This window comes from Cetorhinus maximus, chromosome 9, assembly GCF_964194155.1.
Source record: "Cetorhinus maximus chromosome 9, sCetMax3.hap1.1, whole genome shotgun sequence".
Lineage (NCBI taxonomy): Eukaryota > Metazoa > Chordata > Chondrichthyes > Lamniformes > Cetorhinidae > Cetorhinus > Cetorhinus maximus.
Genome location: NC_135887.1, coordinates 108161630 through 108184008, shown reverse-complemented (window position 1 = coordinate 108184008; position 22379 = coordinate 108161630). Strand labels below are relative to the sequence as shown.

The following is a 22379-nucleotide window of genomic DNA, read 5'->3' as shown; positions in this document are numbered from 1 at the left end:
GATATAGTCCACTTGGCATTGCAAAGGCTGATATCTCCTTTGCTCTCTCCGACAACAGTACCTGGAAATATCCTTTTAGCAAGTCAATCTTTGTGATAAATTTTGATTGCCCCATTTTCTCAATGCAATCTTCCAACCGTGGTATAGGATATGAATCCGCTTTTGTCACCGTATTCACTTTTCGATAGTCCACACACAGCCTTTGTGTTCCATCTGGTTTCGGTGTCAGTACAATAGGCAAACTCCAGTTATTACAACCGGACTCAATGATATCATTTTGAAGCATGATCAATTTCTTTTTGTACTTGTGATAACTTTGCCAGATTTAATCTATAAGGATGTTGCGTTATTGAAGATGAAATTCCTATACGTACATCAGGTATAACTAAATTTGTCTTCCCCAACTTATTTCCACAAATAGGTTTGTGTGACTGCAATAGCTTTTCCAAATAACTTTCACACTTGCTTGGAAGGTAACTCAATATTTCATTTAAATTTTCAAGCACCTCCTCATTATCCAATTTGATTAGAGGAAAATCAACTTCAGAGTCCTGCAGTTCTACCGTTTTCATCATCCACCATCGTTAATACCTCTTTTTGTTCCTCTTCCTTGTCAAAGTACCTTTTAAGCATATTTACTTGACACACCCTCTGCTTTTTTCTATCTAGAATATTTATTAAATAATTTACTTCGCTCAATTTCTTTTCAATCCTTTAAGGTGCACTAAATCTTAATGAATCACCTAATACTGGTAACAAAACTAGTACTTTCTCTCCAGAAACAAAGCTGTGAGTCTTAGCTTTCTTTTCTGCTTTCACTGTCATCATTTGCTGTGATGTCTTTAAATGTTCCCTAGCCAACTCACATGCCCTGTTCAGTCGTTCCCTGAAATTTGATACGCAATCCAGGAGAATAGTTTCTGAATTTTGACTGACCAATTTCTCATGAATCAATTTCAGTGGTCCTCTTACCTCATGCCCATAAACTAGTTCAAAAGGGCTAAAACCAGTCAATGCATTAGGAATGTCTCTATAAAAGCAAATAACAAAAATGGAATTCATGTATCTCAATCCTGTGCATAACCCTGACAGTATGCTTTCATCATAGTTTTTAAAGTTTGATGCCATCTTTCCAAAGCTCCTTGTGACTCCAGATGATAAACTGTCCCCAAACTGTTCATTACTTCCTTAAACAGTTGTGACATGAAATTTAACCCCTGATCTGATTGTATTTCCTTAGGTAAGCCATATCTTGTAAAAAGTTTAATTAACTCCTCCACAATCTTCTTAGCTGTAATATTTCTTAAAGGTATCACTTCAGGAAACTGGTAGGCACATCCATTATTGTCAGTAAATACTGATTTCCAATTTTAGTCTTAGGGAGGGGTCCTACACAATCAATAATGACCCTGGTAAAAGGTTCTTCAAATGCTGGTATTGGGATTAAAGGCACAGGCTTAATGACTGCATATAATTTTCCTGTTACTTGACATGTATGACAGGTTCTACAGATTTTGACTACATCCCTATACAATCCTGGCCAACAAAAAAATATCTCTGTATCTTTTCCTGTGTTTTCCTAATTCCTAAATGTCCCCCATTGGAATTTCATGTGCAATCCTCAGAATCTCATTTCTATACCCTAATGAGATAACAATCTGATGCACCTCCCTCCAGCTTTCATTTGCTGAGACATGGGCCGACCATCACTTTCTCATCAAAATATCTCCTCGAAGATAAAAACATACTGGAATATATTTTGCTTCAGTTTCTGAATAAGCTTTCTGATATAACTGTTTTAATAGCAAATCATTTTTCTGTAACTCCACTAACCTCTTTGAGTTGGACACTTCAACTGAACTGCCTTGTCAGTTCTGCCGAAGGGCCATGAAGGCTCGAAACGTTAACTGATTTCTTCTCCGCCGATGCTGCCAGACCTGCTGAGTTTTTCCAGGTAATTCTGTTTTTGCTTTGGATTTCCAGCATCCGCAGTAGCTTTTAGCTTTTTGTTTTTGCCTTGTATTCTTTCCTCCTGAACAATGTTATCAAACACAGTGCCAGCTAATTGGATTTCGACACCCTCTTCTTGTCTTTGAACTGCCTACTTATCTCATTTTCCTTGTTCGTCCCTATGAGCCTTTGATCTCATTACAACACAATCAAGAAACAATCCAGGATGTTCCTTCAGTAACACTTCTGTTAAAAATACACCTACAGGCTGCTCAACTACTGTTGGCATCACCCACATTTGCGATCGAGCTATATCATTACCCAGAATAAATTGAAACCCTGCAATGGGCAATTTTTCCATCACTCCAACTATAACATCACCTGACTTCCATCTGCTCTTTGAATTTACCTTCCACATCAGAATAGATTTAGCATCTCCATGAACCCCACTTATTATTACCTGCTCCTGCAATACTCCCTTTGAACAACAAATATTACTAACCCACAACAGTAATAATTGACTAGCCCCTTGTCTCTTAAAATTTTAACATCTTTACCTACTCCACCCTACACACATGGAAAGATTTTCCCTTCACACACAATGTATTTAAACATTTCTGCAACCTGCTCCTCAGAATACTCTTGAGTAAATTGTGAACACATTCCCACTTCTTCACCTTTCATTGATTCTCCCTGTTTCACCTGTACACAAACCACTGGTTTCTTCTGTGCCTGAGCCTAGAACTCACAGTACTTTTACTTCCAGAGCTTTTCTGTACCGTAACAATTCCAATCAATCTGCAATCTCCAAAACACTAACTTCATGTGCCCCACTTTATTACAATGAAAACACTTCAATTGTCAAATGTCACTTCTACCTTCAGCACTTTCCTTTTCATTCTGAGAAAAAACTTTCTGGGAACTTCCAGCTACTCCTTCTCTTCTGTGATTACCTACCTTCCTTTCACCTTCCCACTTTTTATCCTTTTCCGACTTGAAAGGGTGACAAAAAAAGGGTTAGCTCTATGAACTAACTCATGATCATTAGCTATCTCTGCTGCTTGTCTTACAGAATCAACCCTCTGTTCCTCTACATGAGTTCTCACTTCCAAAGGGATTGAATCTTTAAATTCCTCCAAAAGAACTACTTCCCTAAGAGCTGCATACATTGCCTCTATTTTTAAAGCCCATATCCACCGGTCAAAATTACTTTGTTTTACTCTTTCAAACTCAATATAAGTTTACCCATGCTCTTTTCTCATATTCCTAAATTTCTGCCTGTATTCTTCAGGAACCAACTCATATTCCCTCAAAATAGCCTTTTTCAACACATCATAATTCACTGATATTTCTTCTGATAGGGAAGCATATGCCTCATGCGCCCTACCTAACAACTTAGACTGTAATAATAACGTCCCGTTTTCCTGTCGCCATTTCATCTGTTTAGCTGGCTTCTCAAATGAAATAAAGAATGCTTCAGTATCTTTTTCCTCAAACTTTGGAAGAGCTTGTACAAATTTAAAGATCACCCCACTGGGTTCTACTCTGGAGATAAGTCCTTCCTCACCTATTGGCATCTCTTTTTTAACTGCCAATATTTTCACTTGGAATTCTCTCACTCTCTCATTTTCTTTTTGCTCCTTCTCTATCTTCACAATTTCTAATTCCCTTTTAAAGGCTACTGCTCTGTCCATTGCTTCAAATTCAAGCTTTTTCAGCTCCTTTGCTTGTTCAAATTCAAGCGTCTTCATTTGTAACTGAAGTCTCACTACCTACAGCTGTGACTCACTAGTGTCAAGTTTCACTTCCAAGTGTAGATGCTGTGCTATACTTTCTATTATATCTGATTTCCTAGCACCCTCAGGTAACTCCAATTTTAACTTATCTGCCAACTCCGTTAACTTACTTTTGGTTACCGTTTCCAACCCAATCAGAGTTATATCTTCTACTCCGAGGCAAGTCTTATTTCCAAAGCCATCTTGCAGTCTCACCATTTCTAAAATACCTCACCAACTCCTGAATTCACAGTGCTTCTCATACTCATAACCTTAAGATTCACCAATTCCAAACCAATCGAGGAATTAATGTATTTTTATCCCGCAAGAAACCCCAATTGTTATGGCACAGCAGTTGGTAAAGGCTGATACTTAAAATCCCAGAGGGAAACTTTAAACAATGTCATAACCTATATTCTTAAGTGATATGTTTTGAGCTGCAGCTCTAAATTCAGGAATAAGACCACCAGTTCTCAAGAGGTTTTTACAGCAAGCTGCATGATACATTTATTAATTTACACAAGTTAAACATATATACGTGGCTACAAATTACTATCATCATAACTTTTTAACAAATGCTCAAACTGATCTCCACTAAGGCAACAACAACTCATAGACTTTAAGCAGACACCAGGCAAAACATTTTCACCTTACAAATTCAAAATGAGATTCATTTCACTTGGGTTCCTTTGCAGACAGATGTAGGCTCACTGCTGCTTTGATGTTACATTGCCTCTGCCCTGCACACACATTCCCAGCACATCTCTTTGAATGTAAATTCTCATTGTATCACCAGCCCCTTTGAACTCCACCTCTTCTAATGATAAAACCCATTTCATAGTACCAATTTTATTAGTAATATAAACATTGCTTGGTGTCTGCTAGATAGGTGCAAGATTTCACTCTCCTTCTTGAATGCTCTATTCAACAAAATGCAAATGTCCTCTTTACCTCTCTGTTTACTTCTCAAAATCACTATACATCAAAGCACCCAGACTAGCTGGCTTTTATCCAATTAAGACACACCCACAGACTAAACCTCTATTTAAAAAAAGTAATTTCCAATAACATTATATACATTAATAGCTTCATGACACATATACATCCAGATCTCTCTGCCCCTGCACACCCTTTAGAATAGTATCCTTTATTTTATACTGTCCCTCCATGTTCTTTGGACCAAAATGTACCACCTCACACTTATCTGTATTGAACTTCATCTGACACCTACCTGCTCACTCCACCAATGTGTCAGTTTCCTTTTGAAGTTCTACACTGTCATCCTCACAGTTTACAATTCTCCCAAGTTTTGTGTCATCGGCAAACTTTGAAATTGTCCCGTGCACACCAAGTTCAAATCATTCATATATATCATGAAGAGTAAGGGTCCCAATACTGACACCTGGGGAATTCCACTACAAACCTTCCAGCCCAAAAAATATCCATTAACCATTACTCTCTGTTTCCTATCCCTCAACCAATTTTGTATCCATGTTGCTACTGCCCCTTTTATTACATGACCTATAACTTTCCTCATAAGTCTGTTGTGTGGCACTGTATCGAACACCTTTTGGAATCCATATACACCACATCAACAGCCTTGCCCTCATCAACCATCTCTGTTACCTCTTCAAAAAACTCCAGCAAATTAGTTAGACACGATGCTGACTCTTCCAAATCAATCCAAATTTTTTCATGTGACTATTAATTCTCTCCCAAATAATTGTTTCTGGAACTTTCCCTACCACCGAAGTTAAACTGACTGGTCTGTAATTGCAGGGCAGATCTTTACAACATTTTTTGAACAAGGGCGTAATGTTTGTAATTCTCCAGTCTTTCAGTACCTTCCCCGAATCCAGGGAACATTGAAAGATTATTGCCAGTGCCTCTGCAATTTCCACTCCCACTTCCTTCAATATTCTTGGATACATCTCATCCGGTCCCATGGCCTTAACAACTTTAAATACCGACAGCTTATCCAATATCTCCTCCTTATCAATTTTAAACCCTTCTAGTGACTGAGTTTCCTCTTCTGTCACCATGACCTGGGCAGCATCTACCTTTGTGCTAGGTATGACTCCAAGCAGCGGAGAGTTTTCCGCCTAATTCCCATTGACCCCAGTTTTGCTAGGGCTCCTTGATGCCACACTTGGTCAAATTGCCTGATGTCAATGGCAATCACTCTCACCTCACCTCTGGAGTTCAACTCTTTTGAACCAAGGCTGGAATGAGGTCATGAGCCAAGTGGCCCTGGCAGAACCCAAACTGAGTATCAGCGAGCAGATTATTGCTCAGCAAGTGCTGCTTATAGCACTGTTGATGAGCCCTTCCATCACTTTACTGATGATCAAGAGTAGACTGATGGCATGGTAATTGGCTGGGTTGGATTTGTCCTGCTTTTTGTGTACAGGACATGCCTGGGAAATTTCCATATTGTAGCTGTACTGGAATAGCTTGGCCAGGGGTGCGGCAAGTTCTGGAGCACAAGTCTTTAGGACTATTTCTGGAACATTGTCAGGGCCCATAGCCTTTGCAGTATCCAGTGCCTCCAGGCGTTTCTTGATATCATGTGCAAATTGTCTACAGAGTAGCACCTGTGATGCTGGAGACCTCCGGAGGTCTGCACCCATTGGTCAGAAGGGTTTGAATAGGTGATTGACACTACGTAAGCTACCAGCCCCCAGAAAAAGGGTAAATTAGCAAGAGCTTGGAGGCAGGGCAGTGCTGGTGAGTTGGCAGTGCTCGTCAGGCAGCCACCTTCCTCAAATGGAAGATTGACTGGAGGAAGAGGAGGAAGATTGAGAGAAGAGTTCCCTAACACTTTGACTAGAGAGCAGAATGCTGCTGTCACAAGCTATTGAGGTCAATACACTCTGTGCCAACCGTCCGTTTGTCCTCTAGGATTGGTAAACTGCTCTCAGCTGTTACAGGTTGTATATTTTTTCTGTCTAATTAGCTAATGCATCATATCTAAACTGTGGTTTCTTAATAAACTATCTTAAAATTACCTCTGAAAAGTCGACTGCATACCTTAGGTATCTGTGGCCCACGAATCCAAAAACCTTACACTCAGAACACAAGATGGCTGTTTAGAAAATGAAATTTTACGCTGCTGCAATATTTGATGCAGTTTGTGCGTAACCCGTATCTATCATATATCTAACCTTGGTTTGCTTGATACTGATGATCAATTTGACAAGCATACCATTTCTTAACAATATCGTAATTAAACAAAAGAAATTATTCCTTTCCAATGGTCATGCCCATTGTCCTTGGGTCATGTAATCGATTCAGTCCAAGTCTGATGTGCACTAACGTTTATTCATTTGCACAGCAGTATTTACCTTCTGATCATTTCAATTGTGACCGCAGTGAAGGGCAAACCTTTGAAGCAGTACGACAAACAGGTAAGTCAACTAAAATCCGAGAAGTTAATTTAAAATAGTTTCAACCTTTTGTTACAAATTTCATTATGAGTTGGTAAGAGTTCAAATACTTTACTATTAAGATCTAAACTCGGAGTATTCTTGGCCCCTTGGAGTTGGCTTTGGAGTCAGGGGGCCAATAAAGTAGTGGAAGAGCCTGTCAGGATGGCTCCCCAAGGCTCTCCCACCACCAGGCAAGTTTCAAGACTGGGCTGTAGGCAAACAGTCAATCAAACTAATTAAGGTTCCACTTAAGGATCATTTTCCAACATCAATGGAACTTTCCCAGCATCTGACGAGCCACCCACTGTGTCCAGAGCTTGGCAACAACTTAGACGTGGCCTCAGGTCAGGAGATCAGAGTCCAGGCTATCAGAGCCAGCTCTTCAAGCCACAAGGTCCCAGAGCCACAAGGCTGAAATGGCCATTCTTATGGAACAGTTCCCCCTTCCCACTAAGTGCCCCAATAGTCTGGACCTTCTTTGTTATGGAGCCTTTTGCAACCTTCCAGAGCACCTCCATTTTGAGACATCTTCAGCTCTGCCTTTATGGCAGCCACTTATCCCAGTGGTGCTGCCAACCAGTGAGTCTATGCAAGCCCTTTCATTGAGCCCCCTGTATCCCTGTTCCACCCACCTTCCTTAATGGATGGTGAACACAGAGGTGGCCAATTAAAAGGCTACCTAACATAAAGTTGCATTGGTGGATATGCTGCCGGGATCTCGTGCTTTGGACTCACTTGAGTTCCCTATACCTGCTGGAAAGTTCAGCCCTAAATGGAATGAACCTGCTTTTCCATTGCCAGTGATAAATTTCTGGCTACATGGTTTCTTTTTGTCTCTCCCTCTCTCTTCTGCTTTTCTTTGTCCCGTCTTTTGCTTCCTTCTTTCCTTATGTTTCTTGACCTTTGATGTTCTTTCTCCACTTTATGTCTTTTTCATTTTTTTCTATTCTGTCTCGTGCATTTTTATTTATCTGTCTTCATGTTTCTGTTTTTTAATTCTCTCTTCTCTTCTGCTGCCTATTGCTGCTTTCCCCTCTATTTCTCTTTGTATATGCTTCTCTTTATATTCTTGCTTCTCACTTTATTGTTTTTTGGTTCTTTCTCAGGTAATATAGGGGAGTGGAGGTGGAGAGGAAGGAAAAGAGGAAGAAGGGGGATAAGAGGGAGATAAGATTAGGATGAGGGAGAGGATAGGGGCAGAAGGGAACAAAGAGGTGGTGGAGGGGGAGATGATGGGGAAAGAGGGGGAAGGGAAGGGAAGAAGCAGGGAGTTTTCAGTATTTCTCTTTAAATCATTTTGTTCTACCTTTATCTACTAAAAGCTCTTAAGAAGCCAGGATCCTTGGAATAAGATGAGCATTGAAGTGGTTGACTTTGGCTCATTTGGCTTAGGAAAAGCTGAACCTTCAGCCATTGAAATGGCACGATTGTCCACAGAGATCGTAAGCGCCTTCAGTGACCTCGGGTTTGTGTACCTCAAAAACACTGGAATCGAAGATCAAAAAGTGTGTATCCGTTTTAATATTTTGATATATTTACTAATGGTGCTCATTAACATGTGAATGCATACTTTATGAATTTGTGTTTATGTTTTCATTCTTTTGTGTAATGATGTTAGTAAATAGTGACAGTTCAACTATTCAGCAATAATACATTTCTGTGTTATATGGCCCTTTGATGCTTTAGAGGTTTGATAACATCATCAAACAATTTGCAAGCAATTATAAGTGCTAACTGAATCCTGAGAGCACATTTCCACTATTTGAACATATAATTGACCTCTTTCTTTCCACTGAAAACCTTTATATGAAAAGGATCCTGTTAGAGATTGTAAATTATTCAGTCAGTAATCAGACTGCCATACATGTCACAAGATATCCACATTATGCTCTCCCTCCTGTTGACCCTTGCAACTTTCAATTTAATGTCTCTCTTTCATTCAGGTACTCATATCAACAGTCCCAGCATCTCTATGTAACTACTTCCTAACAAGGAGCCTTCCCATCATCTCCTGGGGAAATTGCATAAGTTCCCAGCCCATTGAAATATCTTCTCATATATGTTGCTGTAAGCAGCTCGCACCTTGTCATTGTTCCAGTTTTCTTTATCATGTTCCTAATTGTTACCCACTGTCCTCACAATACAATATATCCAAAATATATTCTTCTTCTGTCTCCATAAGGTTCCTGCTTGAAGCATCTTAAAGAGGGATCCCCCGCAAACACTGTCCTTTTCATTTTCCATGTTACATCTCTCCTACTCCAGGGTGATTTATGTCATCTTTCAAAAAAGATTAGGGGTAACAAGACAGAAAAAACACAAGGACAGAAAGAAACTAATGCTTAAAGCTTAATGAGACACCAATGTAACCATATCAAAGATGCAAAACATGTTCAAAATGTAATTGTGCCTTAGGTATTTGACGTGATGGACATCTGCAAGAAGTTCTTCATACTTCCAAGTGACATTAAACACCGGTATGCCCGTTCAGTGGACTCTGAAATTCTAAATCATGGCTGGGTTGCAGCAGAGATGGAAAGGTATAAAAGTCTGAAGACTACTTGAAGCAGAATTATTTTCTATAACAATGAATACAGAAGAACAGAAATAGAAGCATAGAATGCAAAAGCAAGAGAATTATGCAAAACTTTATAAATTATTGGTTAGGTGTCAGTTGAGATGGGCACAATAAGGGGAGTTTAACTATAATGGTAAAGTAAAAGCAAAATACTGCTGATGCTGGAAATCTGACATAAAAATGCTGGAAAAGAGAGAAACAGAGTTAACATTTTGAGTCCAATATAATTCTTCTTCCAGTGGACAATATGGCTCTTCTAACCAGAGGAAAATATCAAGCTAATTCACAAAAGAACCAGAAAAGAGATGAATTTTTAAAAATATGGAGCGAGTTATTATGATCTGAGTTGCATTGTCTGAAATGGTGGTGGAAGCAAATTCAATAGTAACTCTCCAAAAGAAACTGGATAAATACTTGGGAAAGGAAAAATTGGAGAGCTGTGAGGAAAGAGCAGAGGAGTGAGACTAATTGGATGGCTCGTACAAGGAGCCAGCACAGGCACAATGGGCCAAATGACCTTGTTCTGTTCTGTATGGTTCAATGATGCCATGCTGTGCTGGATACCCAAAGCTTACTTTACATTTTGATCATGAGGTTTTGATAGAAAAATATTAATAAACCAAAGGATATTGTTGTTCATAATTCATATATTTTAGAATATAACTTTTAGGTTGGCAGTTAAAGTGTTAAATGTAAGATAAATGGAAAATCCTGTTGAGAAACTGGTAATATAGCTGAAGTGAATGCAATTCAAACAAGCTGGGAATTAGTTAAAAGCTACCCTATGTTTATCTTCCAAGGTCAGTGGAAGACGTGTAAATATTTGAACAATAAAGGCCCCATTTCTGGACCTCTGGATAGAGCCAGTTGTCTATCATTATCTCCATAAAAGGAAGATGAAAGCAAGCTATTCTGGGAAAGCTGTTCGTAAAACTTCATTAGAGATATAAATTATTCATATTGTTTCCAAAAATTGAGGGAAGTTTTGGTATTGGTTGATGTTTGGCAAAGCAGCTAAGAGAGGAACTATGTCAGTGAGAGTAACTTTTCTTTTGGATTTATTGAATCTCCTTCCACGTACTCATATCGACAGTCAGGTTTGTGTACCTCAGAAACACTGGAATCGAAGATCAAAAAGTGTGTATCCATTTTAATGTTTTGATATATTTACTAATAGTGCTCATTAACATGTGAATGCATACTTTATGAATTTGTGTTTATGTTTTCATTCTTTTGTGTAATGACATCAGTAAATAGTGACAGTTCAACTATTCAACAATAATACATTTCTGTGTTACATGGCCCTTTGATGCTTTAGAGGTTTGATAACATCACCAACTGAAGGAACAATTTGCAAGCAATTATAGGTGCTAACTGAATCCTGAGAGCACGTTTCCAATATTTGAACATATAATTGACCTCTTTCTTTCCACTGAAAACCTTTATATGAAAAGGATCCTGTTAGAGATTGTAAATTATTCAGTCAGTAATCAGACTGCCATACATGTCACAAGATATCCACATTATGCTCTCCCTCCTGTTGATCCTTGCAACCATCAATTTAATGTCTCTCTTTTATTCAGGTACTCATATCGACAGTCCCAGCATCTCTATGTAATTACTTCCTAACAAGGAGCCTTCCCATCATCTCCTGGGGGAATTGCATAAGTTCCCAGCCCATTGAAATATCTTCTCATATATGTTGCTGTAAGCAGCTTGCACCTTGTCACTGTTCCAGTTTTCTTTATCATGTTCCTAATTGTTATCCAATGTCCTCACAGTACAATATATCCAAAATATTCCTGCTTCTCTGCCTCCATAAGGTCCCTGCTTGAAGCATTGTAAAGAAGGGTCATCTGCAAACACTGTCCTTTTCATTTTCCATGTTACATCTCTCCTACTCCAGAGAGATTTATGTCATATTTCAAAAATATTAGGGGTAACAAGACAGAAAAAACACAGAACAGAAAGAAATTGATGATTAAAACCTAGTGAGACACCAATGTAACTATATCAAAGCTGCAAAACATGTTCAAAATGTAATTCCAGATCATAACAACTTGCTGCATATTTATTTTATTCATCTCTTTTCTGGTTCTTTTGTGAATTAGCTTTATCTTTGTCCTCTGGTTATTAATTCTCCTGTCAGTAAAACCAGCTTTTCCCTTTTTATTCTATCAAAACGCCTCCATTTTGAACATCCCATTTAAGTTCCCCTTAACCTTCTATGCTTTAAGGAGAACCATCCCAGTTTCTCCAGTCTCTCCAAGTTACTAAAGGCCCTCATCTTTGATACCATTACAGTAAATAAAAACAGAAACTGATGGAAAAACTCAACAGGCCTGGAAGCATCTGTGGAGAGAGAAACTGAGTTAATGTTTTGAGACAGCTGAGTGTGTCAGCTTTGGGTTTCATGCAGCTTATAATTCCTTGGAAATCGAGGGATAAAACCAGACCTACACCTGAAATAGAGTAAATGCTGGACTTATCATCTATGATATACCCTGCGTTTAAGAGCCAGTATCCAATATAAGACTAAGTCAGTAAGGGCAAAAACAACTGGAAGATTTGTTGAGCTAGACGCTAAAGGAAGGAATCTACCATAATCCTCTCTGTGAAAGGCAATTAACCTTGTTGCACTTGGAGTTCTGGTAGTAATCAACTTGGTTGCTATTTGAATCTATAGCATCGGGCTGTTGGGAACCAAGGATGTTTTCTGATGTTTTAAGCCACTCTGCAGAAGTCGCAGGTAGGCCAGTGCTTGAGCTGTGGAATCCAGAGGCGTGACGTTTTAAAGGAATGTTGGAGGATAATTTAGCCAAAACCTCATGGAAGGACCCCCATGAAATTTGGCCCTTGACAGGGGTGCTCAGCAGGGGCGGGCAGGGGCGGTCGGAAAGCTGACCGCTGCCCGCGATTGGCACTGCACCACGATTTCACACTGGTGGGCCAAGTAAGGCCCGCCCAGCGTAAAACGTGAGCGGCAGCACTGAGTGCTGCATGTGTGGGAGGCAGAAGGGGAGTGCGAGCCAGCCAAGCACAAACTTCGCGCATGCACGGGAGTGAGTGACTGCAGCCCTGTACCTCAGGGAGATGAAGAGATATAAAAAAAATTTTTTTTATTAAAAATGTAATAAAACATGTCCCCTCATGTGACTCTGTCACATGAACAGGGACGTTATTAATGAAAAATTAAAGTTTTAATTTTATTTTAATTTGCTTTTGGAAACCTCATCCTGCCCATTAGGTTGGTTGGGCAGTGAAAATTTTAATTTAATTGATAACTTAATGGCCTTAACAGGCCTTTTAATTGTTGGCAGGCGCGCACATGCCTGCCAACTGAACTATCGCGCGACTGTGTGTTGACGTCAGCACGCTCGTCCAACGTCAATATGCATTATTTCACGCTCAAGTGGGTCGGGCGCCCGCCCGCCCGCCAAGCGAAAATTTCTACCCCATGTACCTTGTAGAATAGCTGAAGGTGAAGTAAAGTAGATTCAGGAGAGCTGTAATATACCTTTGACTTGGCCCCAGGGAAGAACCTTCAAGGTTCATGTAACATATAAGGGAACTCTTGGAGTGGGGTGTGGGGAAATGAAAAGTAGAACTAAGTTTATAGCATAAGTCTTTATAAGCTACAGTGTTAATTTAGTGGTGATCATTTCATTTAATTTCTCTTCATTTATACAATAAAAGTTTATTTTTGTTTAAAAACATGAAATCTTGTGGTGTAATTGTCACCACTAATTATTAGTAAGAAAACATGACCAGTCCTGGTCATGCTGGGTGTTTGGATTTCTTCCTTACACATTACCAGCCGCTAACAGGATCGTAACAACCTGAAGATCATGATTAATTGTTTGGTCATTTTATTAATCGCTTAGATAGGTAAGTCTAGGACTGGTCATGTTTTCTTTCTAACAGTTAGTGGTGATGATGCCCAGATAGATATGCATAGTTGAATTTTGACTGAATGTTGTTACAGAAGATGAAAGAAGAATTTTCATTCAGATAATTCCCTAGGTGGGGTCCATTCCATGCTAAGATGGATTGTATATGATCTGTGGAAGAAACAGACTTGGTAGACCAAGTGACTTTTTCTTGTTCCAGACAAGCTAATTATGAGTAGAACTTCGCGTTATCTTTGTATAATATAAATACGTTTGTTCTTCACAGCTTAAATCCTACACGGCCAGGGGACCTGAAGGAAGCTTTTAATGTGTCAACATTATCTTCACTTGCTGTAAGATCTAAGAAGTTCCAACTATGGTTGCTCTTGAACTGTATATTGTAAATTGGACCTGATAAGATAGTAGAATTGAGGGGACATTTAGCCAGTCACTCATTAGACTAGCTCAGGTGAAGTGCCAGTCCAAGTTTCTGCTTGATGTCAGTGGAAGCCTTACCTGCTCCCTTGGGCATGAAGACAGGATGGGGTCTTCAGAAATTGAGGTCAAGACTACAGGTGAGCCTTACATCTGCCGATGGGCAGAATCCAGGCTGGGGTTGAGAATACTCCTGGTTCAGGAGTTCTCTTTCCCCTCCCCGCAGCCACAGTCCTTCAAATGGGTAAAAATCTAGCCTAATTGCAGGGCAACACAAAAAGCTATTCCACTTGCCCCATGGTTGGCCTGCTGCGTTCACAGCCTTGATCTCTCATCCCTTTACATTCTCACTACTTCCTCACAGCATTTATATTCTGTTCCTCTGTTGTCTTCACTCTTTCTCAGCTTCCTATTGTCTCCTCCTCCCCCCTGTCCCTCATGCTTTCTCCCATTTTCTCAATCTCACTGCCTCTCCTATCTGTTCTCACCAGCCCTTGATCCACACCCTCCCATTCTTCCTCCCCTTCCCATTGCGCCATCTCTCCATTCCTGATCCCTATGCTAACTTCTAACTCTTGCTCTCTTCACCTCTGGAGCCTCTTCTTCTACTCACCATAAATTTTCACCAATTTGATATCTCTCATATTCATCATCTCCTTACTGCTTCCTTTTTCCCTTCCCACCAGTTATTGACCTCAATATCCTATTGCCTCTCCTCCTCCTCGTTCCATCCTCTCATCTTCACTCCCCTCCCATTCACTCCTACATAACCTATTACCTCTCTTCTCCTTTCTTCTCTCACCTCGTCAACTCTTTCCCACCCACCATCAGCCTAAACCTGAAACCAGTTCTATAGGACTTAAGCTTGGAAACTACTTTGTATTTTCAAGCACTTTTCTGTGATATAAACCACAGACCCCAAGGGTCCATCGAGACTTTCCAGGGGATCCGTAAATTAATATGAATGTGGCCAGTACTGCAATGGTGCTGGTCAAATTCATGCTGATGACAATTATTTTGATTCTCTTCATCTGTTTGAGCAGTGTGGCCAAGAGCTTGTGCACCAGAAAGTTCAATGTCAGGCCAAGGGTCCTGGTACACATGCATGGTGAGGCACTGGTGAGAAAATGTCGGATGGGCACTGGGGTCAAGGCAGATCTAGGAGCAGATGCATAATCGATTAGTAGGGCCTCTGACTGAATGAGGAGGTAGCAAGAGGAGACTGGAGGCCCCAGATGGTCCAGACATGAATTTTCAGGGAATTCCACACTTGTCCAGAGATCTGGAGTGATGATAAGCCAAGCATTGTTACTGAGTACAGCAACTGGGCCTGGGACTGGCTCCAGAATAAACCCAAGGTCCTTGATGGCAGAAAGGCTGCACAGCAGGTGGTTCCAGCACAGGCAGGTGAGTAAACAGAGGGGGAGGGGTATGGGGGTGAAGGGGAGGGAACAAGCCCATGAGCACAGACAGCTGAGCAGTCAATAGGTGGGCAGTGGGGGAGTCATACCTAATATGATGCTGCTGTTCCCATGCCAGGAAGAGCAGGGTGTCATACGGTGAAATATTCAACAGACATTTTGCTGAACCTGTAGGGTTACGTTTCAGCTGAAGGGAAGATTAAAGCTTTCATATCATCAATCCCATCAATGTTTACTATATCAGACAGCCCTGGCAAAAGTTCACGCAAGTGTCTTTTAAAGGGCACTGGTAGGCTTCATGTTCAGAAATGTTAATAAGCAGGGAGTTTATAATATTATAATTCAGATTATGGGTCAGTAATTACTAATCCTTTGAAAACGGGTCTTTAGCTAAAAAATGTTTGCAAGCTAATGCTATAAATAGACTGGAGTACTTTAAATGCTTTAAAATATTGCTCGTCTTTAGGTTGAAAGGAACAGTGGGAAGGGGATGGCCAGTGACGACCATAGTGGCTGAGGCTTAAGCAGGGGTAAGAAATAAAGAAGTCAAGGCCCAAGGCCTGAAGCTTCAAAGAGCAGGCTGAACAGCAGTTACAGACAAATGTAATACAAGTGTTTAACTATGATAGAAAAAGTGCGAGAATTACAAGAAATAATGATTATGCAAACACAAGATTTATCCACCTCCAGTGGCTAAGGAAGAGCATTATTAATTTATCTATTTCTGTTGCCAGAATGAATACTTCACTGTCTGCCATTAGATTTTGCAGCCAATTTCTTTGCAAATCCTTTGACAGCCATGTGCAACCTCCCCCACTAGTCACTAACTATCAACCAGCACTCCAGCCACTAACTGAACAGTGGCATGAAAGATTTAAATTATTTTCACAGTCAAGTAAAGAAAATACTGACATTTTTGTTATTGCAGTAAAATAAAAACTGTGGTTATAGTTCTGCTGTTTCCACTTCTTTAGAAATGGCCTTCCATCAATGAGTTTAAGGAATGTATAGAATCATTCTTCAAAGCCTGTGAGCAGCTGTCATTCCGAATTCTGAAAGTGATTGCACTGGGCCTGGGTCTCGAGACTGACTTCTTTATCAACAAGCACAAAAAGATGGACAGTAAGTACCTGTTTCATAAACAGTGACATATGGTTGATCTCTTCTGGATTTAAAGATCTTACAAAGAAGGCAGGCTAACTCCAGACAAGCGGTTGATGTTCCAGTAGAAAGATCAGTAAACTCACCCTGGGGACACTGAGGGCAAAGTTAACCCTTCACTTAAGATATTTTGTTGGATGGTCTCTGACATAATGCGTCTAAATGTAAAATTCAAATTATGAAAGCTTTTGTAATTATTTAAAAGGAAAATATGCGCTGTCATTTTCTTTTTGCTTATGAATGGTTTGAAAAAAATCACATTACGTAACTAACCCTTCCTTCCATTTGATGTCCCCTCACCAATCCCATCTTAGGGATGGGCAATAAAAATGCTCGCCTAGCCAGTGAGGCCCACCTCCCACGAAAAAGCAAATTAAAAAACAGGTAACGAAAGAAAAATTGCAACTAGCAGCTGGGATAGATCTTTTCTCCATCAGAACATTATTCTGTGACTACACTAAGGCTCCCACACACAGCTCAGCCACTATTTCCCAAATAATCCTGAGCAAAGTGAATCTCAGAGCCCTGTGTCAGCATTAGACTACAACAAGCCTGATATACGAGATAGGCCTAAACTGAAATGAAACTGAGTTACAGGTGGTTTTATCAATCCAGCAGAAACCGGTTAGTTGAAATCACCCAGATTTGGTGCTTCCGAGACCTGACCATTCACTGTGAGGGCTTGACCTACCTGATAGTGGCATTTAATTTTTAAGTAGATCTACACATATGCCTGTCTGGAGGTAAGAATAGCAACAATGTATGAGCATTGAATGAGCACAAACTTTAAAATGTTAGCTATTTCTAATTTGTGCAATGAGTGAGGATTTTTTACTTCTTCATTCATGGGATGTGGGCTCACTGACTAGGCCAGCATTTATTGCCCATCCCGAATTGCCCTTGAGAAGGTCGTGGTGAGCCACCTACTTGAACCGCAGCAGCCCATGTAGTGAAGGTACACCCACAGTGCTGTTAGGGAGGGAGTTCCAGGATGTTGACCCAGTGACAGTGAAGGAACAGTGATACAATTCCAAGTCAGGATGGTGTGTGGTTTGGAGGGGAACTTGCAGGTGATGGTGTTCCCATGCATCTGCTGCCCTTATCCTTCTAGATGGTAGAGGTTGTAGATTTGGAAGGTGCTGTCGAAGGAGCCTTGGTGAGTTGCTGCAGTGCATCTTGTAGATGGTACACATGGCTGCCGCTGTGCGTCGGTGGTGGAGGGAGAGAATGTTTAAGGTGTTGGATGGGGTGCCAATCAGGTGGGCTGCTTTGTCCAGGATGGTGTCAAGTTTCTTGAGTGTTGCTGGAGCTGCATTCATCCAAGTGGGGAGTATTGCATCACACTCCTGACTTGTGCCTTGTAGATGGTGGATAAGCTTTGGAGAGTCAAAGGGAGATTACTCGTCACAGAATTCACTGCCTCTGATCTGCTCTTGTAGCTACAATATTTATATGACTGGCCCAGTTCAATTTCTGGTCAATTCTAACCCCAGGATGTTGTAAAGGGGATTCAGTGATGGTCATTGAATGTCAAGGGGCGATGGTTAGATTCTCTCTTGTTGGATGTGGTCATTGCCTGGCACTTGTGTTGCATGAATGTTACTTGTCAGTCCAAACCTGAATATTGTCCAGGCATTGCTGCATATGTACACGGGCTGCTTCAGTATCTGAGGAGTTGTGAATGGCGCAATCATCAGCAAACATCCCACTTCTGACCTTATGATGGATGAAAGGTCATTGATGAAGCAGCTGAAGATGGTTGGCCCTAGGACAATACTCTGAGAAACTCCTGCAGTGATGTCCCAGGTGAGAGATGATTGACCTCCAACAACCACATCCATCTTCCTGTATGCTAGGTATGACTCCAACCAACCAAGAGTTTCCCCCCCCGATTCCCAATTAATTCAGCTTTGCTAGGGCTCCTTGATACCACACTCAATTAAATGTTGCCTAAATGTCACTATCACCTCACCTTTTCAGTTCAGCTCTTTTGTCCATTTTTGGACCAAGGCCGTAATAAGGTCAGGAGCTGAGTGGCCCTGGCGGAACCCAAACTGAGCGTCAGTGGGCTAGTTATTGCTGAGTAAGCGCCACTTGATCGTACTGTCGACGACACCTTCCATCATTTTGATGATATTCGAGAGTAGACTGATGGGGTGCTAATTGGCCAGGTTCAATTTGTCCTGCTTTTTGTGGACAGGACACACTGGGTACTTTTCCACATTGCTGGATAGATGCCAGTACTGTAGCTGTACTGGGACATCTTGGCTAAGGGTGCCTATAATATAAAATGTAATATAATTTCATATTAGTTTTAATATCAATTTACTTATATACTTTTTTCTAGTTCTTTCTTGAAGATATGCCATAGGAAATCCATTAGTATTTATATAAAACAGTTTGGAGATTGTCCATCACATGCGCTACCTCATCTGTTATTCACAAACATGGAAAGAATGAAATAATTAAAACAATTAGTTCATTATATTCATTATAAATTATTGGTCAATCTCTTAAAGGTAATCAAAATCTTACAACCCTTCGACTTCTCTATTATCCACCAATACATAAATCCTCTGTGAAGGGACATCAGGTCCGATGTGGAGAGCATTCCGATTATGGCACCTTCACTTTACTCTTCCAAGATAAAAGTGGAGGGTTAGAGGTAAATATAAATCTCTGATTTCAGACTTAATTGTTTTCTGTTTAATGTTATAAGGCATTATTAAGGCACCTTTTCAAACCTCAACTATCAAACTTTGTTCTTTACTACTGCGTACACATTTACAGTACTTTCCAGGTTCTGAATACTATTTTTTACAAATGGTGCTCTGAGCACATTTTCCCTGTCATCAAACATTTATGTTGTAACAATCTTCTTTGTTTTCTGCTTGCGCTGAATTTGGTTACAATAAATAGATATCAATGTGGCAGGGAGTGTTGCACCAGCAAGACTCATAACTATGTGGCTTCTTGAAATATTACATTAATACTAGCAGCCAAGATAAGCAATGTTTCCCAGTGAATGGATGTTTTATCTTTTGGTCTTTAAGGAAAAGATAAGCAAAATCTCAGACTCAGGCTTATGCTGAGCTAACTGATTGAGGGTGATTAGTGTGTACAACTGATGAGCTAGGAGGACTGGATAAAAAAACGGCAGCGAAGTTTCCTGCTCTTGATCATATCCAGTGACCTCTGTAGGAAAACGCCCGTGTGTGGATGTTAGGTCATAACAGAATTAGACTCGGATAAAATTAGTCAACTCATGTGCCAACATTCACTGTTAAGTTTAAATGCATGAAAAATGACCACTTTGGGCAAGTTACCTGAGGGCTGCCAGTGAATCCGTACCTTCAAGCGGAACAATAAATGTGGAAGAAAAAATGGAATGAGTGGGTTGGGGTGAAGAGATAGTTTAATGTGATAGCTGGTGCTATTTCACCACTTTACAACATCTTTATTTTAGGTTATGCACAAGTCTGGTCAGTACGTTGCTGCTCCCCACTTCCCAAACACTGTTCTCCTCAACATAGGCGACCTGCTGCAGAGGTGGACATCTGACAGATTGATATCCACGGTAAGATACCATTTGTTTTGGGAAAGTACGGTCACTTGGTATTAAAACAATCATTTTTATTTCTTTTGCTTTTGTGCGGGCAGATGCAGATGCAGATGCAGATGAAATCTTTGGGAGCTCAAATTCCTCCGTAGATAATTTATAATGCATCGATTAACATGCTCGCACGAAAGTTCACAGTTTTACCAAATGTTTGAATGAAATTTCTCCATGCTGTATTGGTAATGCATCAACTAATACTTGTGTGTAAAATTTTACCATTTATTATTTAATGAAATCATTCACTGATTTAAATTTTACCCTAATCTATTAAGCAACGCTTTCCAAATACTGCACAGAAGAATGTGAACTTCACCAATTAATTTTCAGATTGGATAGTGAAATTATATTTCTTACTTTACAGACTTCAGTGAATAATATTAACAAAGGCATTGAATATTCTGAATAATGTACAGTTATAATTATACATGGATTAATTCACCAATATTCCTACATGTGAAACCTATTTTCTGCTTCAAGTACAGGTCTATCAATGGGTTTATCCCAAGACAGTTATCTCTCAACTCTCTTTATGCATGTTCAAAGCAAAGTATGTTTTCCATAGGCAGAAGTGTGACACTTATATTCCCTCCCAACACATTTGTACATAATAATTTAGAATAATACATCACAAAAGCAGCAATTACTCTTTTTACTGATTTTTACACCAGAGGTTGCGAAGAGGTATGCACCGTATATTCCTTGGGGTTGCCAAAAATCAGAAACTGATACCCAGACTGTATCATTCTGGAAAGTTGTTGAATTCCTTTGCTTTTTAGCTCAACAAAAGATGTAAGATAACTCATCCTTTGGTTGGTCAGCAGCTGGAATTTTCCATTTCTGGTTTGATTAGAGTTGCTGAGAAGACTACAACCGGTTGATTCTACTTTACAGTATATAATATTATATAATTTCTTTTTTTAATAGGTACATCGTGTCTTTCTTCCACAGTCTGATGACAAGATGTGTGGATCTAGACAGTCATTGGCTTTCTTTGTTCACCCTGATAATGATGTAATCGTCACATGCTACGATGGATCTCAGAAGTACCCTCCCACCAACTCTCTACAGTACTTAATGGAACATTTCCGTTCCACATACAAAATGTAACAAATTATGCTGATCCAATGAGTGAGCACAGCAGCAATTATGAGAAGCTTCAAGATTGCATAGAGAAGTCACAAAAATAAAAAGGATTTTAACGGATTTCTTAAAGCTATAATGTGATTATTTAAACAGCAATTTCTGAAGACTGGTGGCAGAACATTTTGGGGATGTGATGCCACAGTGAAAGTTTGGTCTCTTATTTCACTAGATTCCCAGTCTCATCCATCCTTCTGTGAGGAGGTATAATGGAAGAGGTAATAGGGCATTGGCACAAGTGAAGGAAGTTTGTCACTAGAACTTCGTAGTTGTTGACATATAGTGGGGGGGAGACTAACAGCTTGACTGCAGGAAGTGTTTGGTCTAATAAATGGGGAAAAAAGAATGGAGTAAATTAGAAAGTAATGACCATTGAAACAAAAAAGCAGCAAACTGCAGTTTCTACTTTTTTAAGAATTGTGTAATTAAAAAGTAAATGTTCAGTTGTTTTAACATACACCTTATATGACTCAAATCAAATTATGACTTTGTTAACTTTCTTTATCATACCATTTATGTATCTGTTTTGCCTGTTAAAATTTTCGATAAGAAGAACATCTCGGCCTTTTGTGTTCAAAATGGCTTTCATTGGGGTTTCTCCATTGGTTCAGTGAGTTTATCCAATGAGCAGCTGAGCTATAAAGACCAGCGGAGTTCCAAATTTGATCCTTGGTCTGTACTAAATTAGCCAATCTTGGCCGCAACCTAATCCTACAATAGACACTGGAGAATTGGCAAGGTTTGCTACACCTGATCGATATGTAAGAATCTTTCTGGAAGTTTAAGTGTGACATCATGCAAGTATAGGATTGGGAATCATTATGATGCTTCCCCATGCATGAATATTTATCAGAGAAGTGTTATGAGGTGCTCATCAGGGCAATGGTTAGGGTGCTATGAGGTGACTCAGTGCCCTGGGTTGGAGCTAACATTCCTACTCACTGTGCAGTTGAAAGTGCATTAATGTAATATATGTTGTGCA

The 22379-nt window shown here is 40.0% G+C and overlaps 1 protein-coding gene across 3 annotated transcripts; it reads left to right on the top strand.

Annotated features, from left to right (window-relative positions):
- Positions 1–6834: 6834 nt before the first annotated feature.
- On the top strand, positions 6835–21460 carry LOC144684893 (uncharacterized). 3 transcript variants are annotated; one of them, XM_078549292.1, is made up of 9 exons: positions 6835–6858; positions 7063–7132; positions 8546–8658; positions 9569–9693; positions 13908–13974; positions 16452–16599; positions 19158–19303; positions 20105–20215; positions 21182–21460. In XM_078549292.1, exons 1-9 carry the CDS (start codon positions 6850–6852, stop codon positions 21362–21364), a joined length of 972 nt encoding a protein of 323 aa, XP_078405418.1. In that variant the 5' UTR covers positions 6835–6849; the 3' UTR covers positions 21365–21460. The 3 variants fall into 3 exon arrangements, with proteins under 3 accessions (XP_078405418.1, XP_078405417.1, XP_078405419.1); XM_078549291.1 differs by having other exon boundaries at positions 7060–7132; XM_078549293.1 differs by lacking the exon at positions 6835–6858 and having other exon boundaries at positions 8476–8658.
- The last annotated feature ends 919 nt before the right edge of the window (positions 21461–22379 follow it).

Bases quoted from the DNA above. Each gene is read 5' to 3' on its own strand.
- LOC144684893 (XM_078549291.1), top strand. The intron at 16,600-19,157 runs GTAAGTACCTGT...AATCTCTTAAAG, and splicing joins CAAGCACAAAAAGATGGACA to GTAATCAAAATCTTACAACC. The intron at 19,304-20,104 runs GTAAATATAAAT...TCTTTATTTTAG, and splicing joins ATAAAAGTGGAGGGTTAGAG to GTTATGCACAAGTCTGGTCA.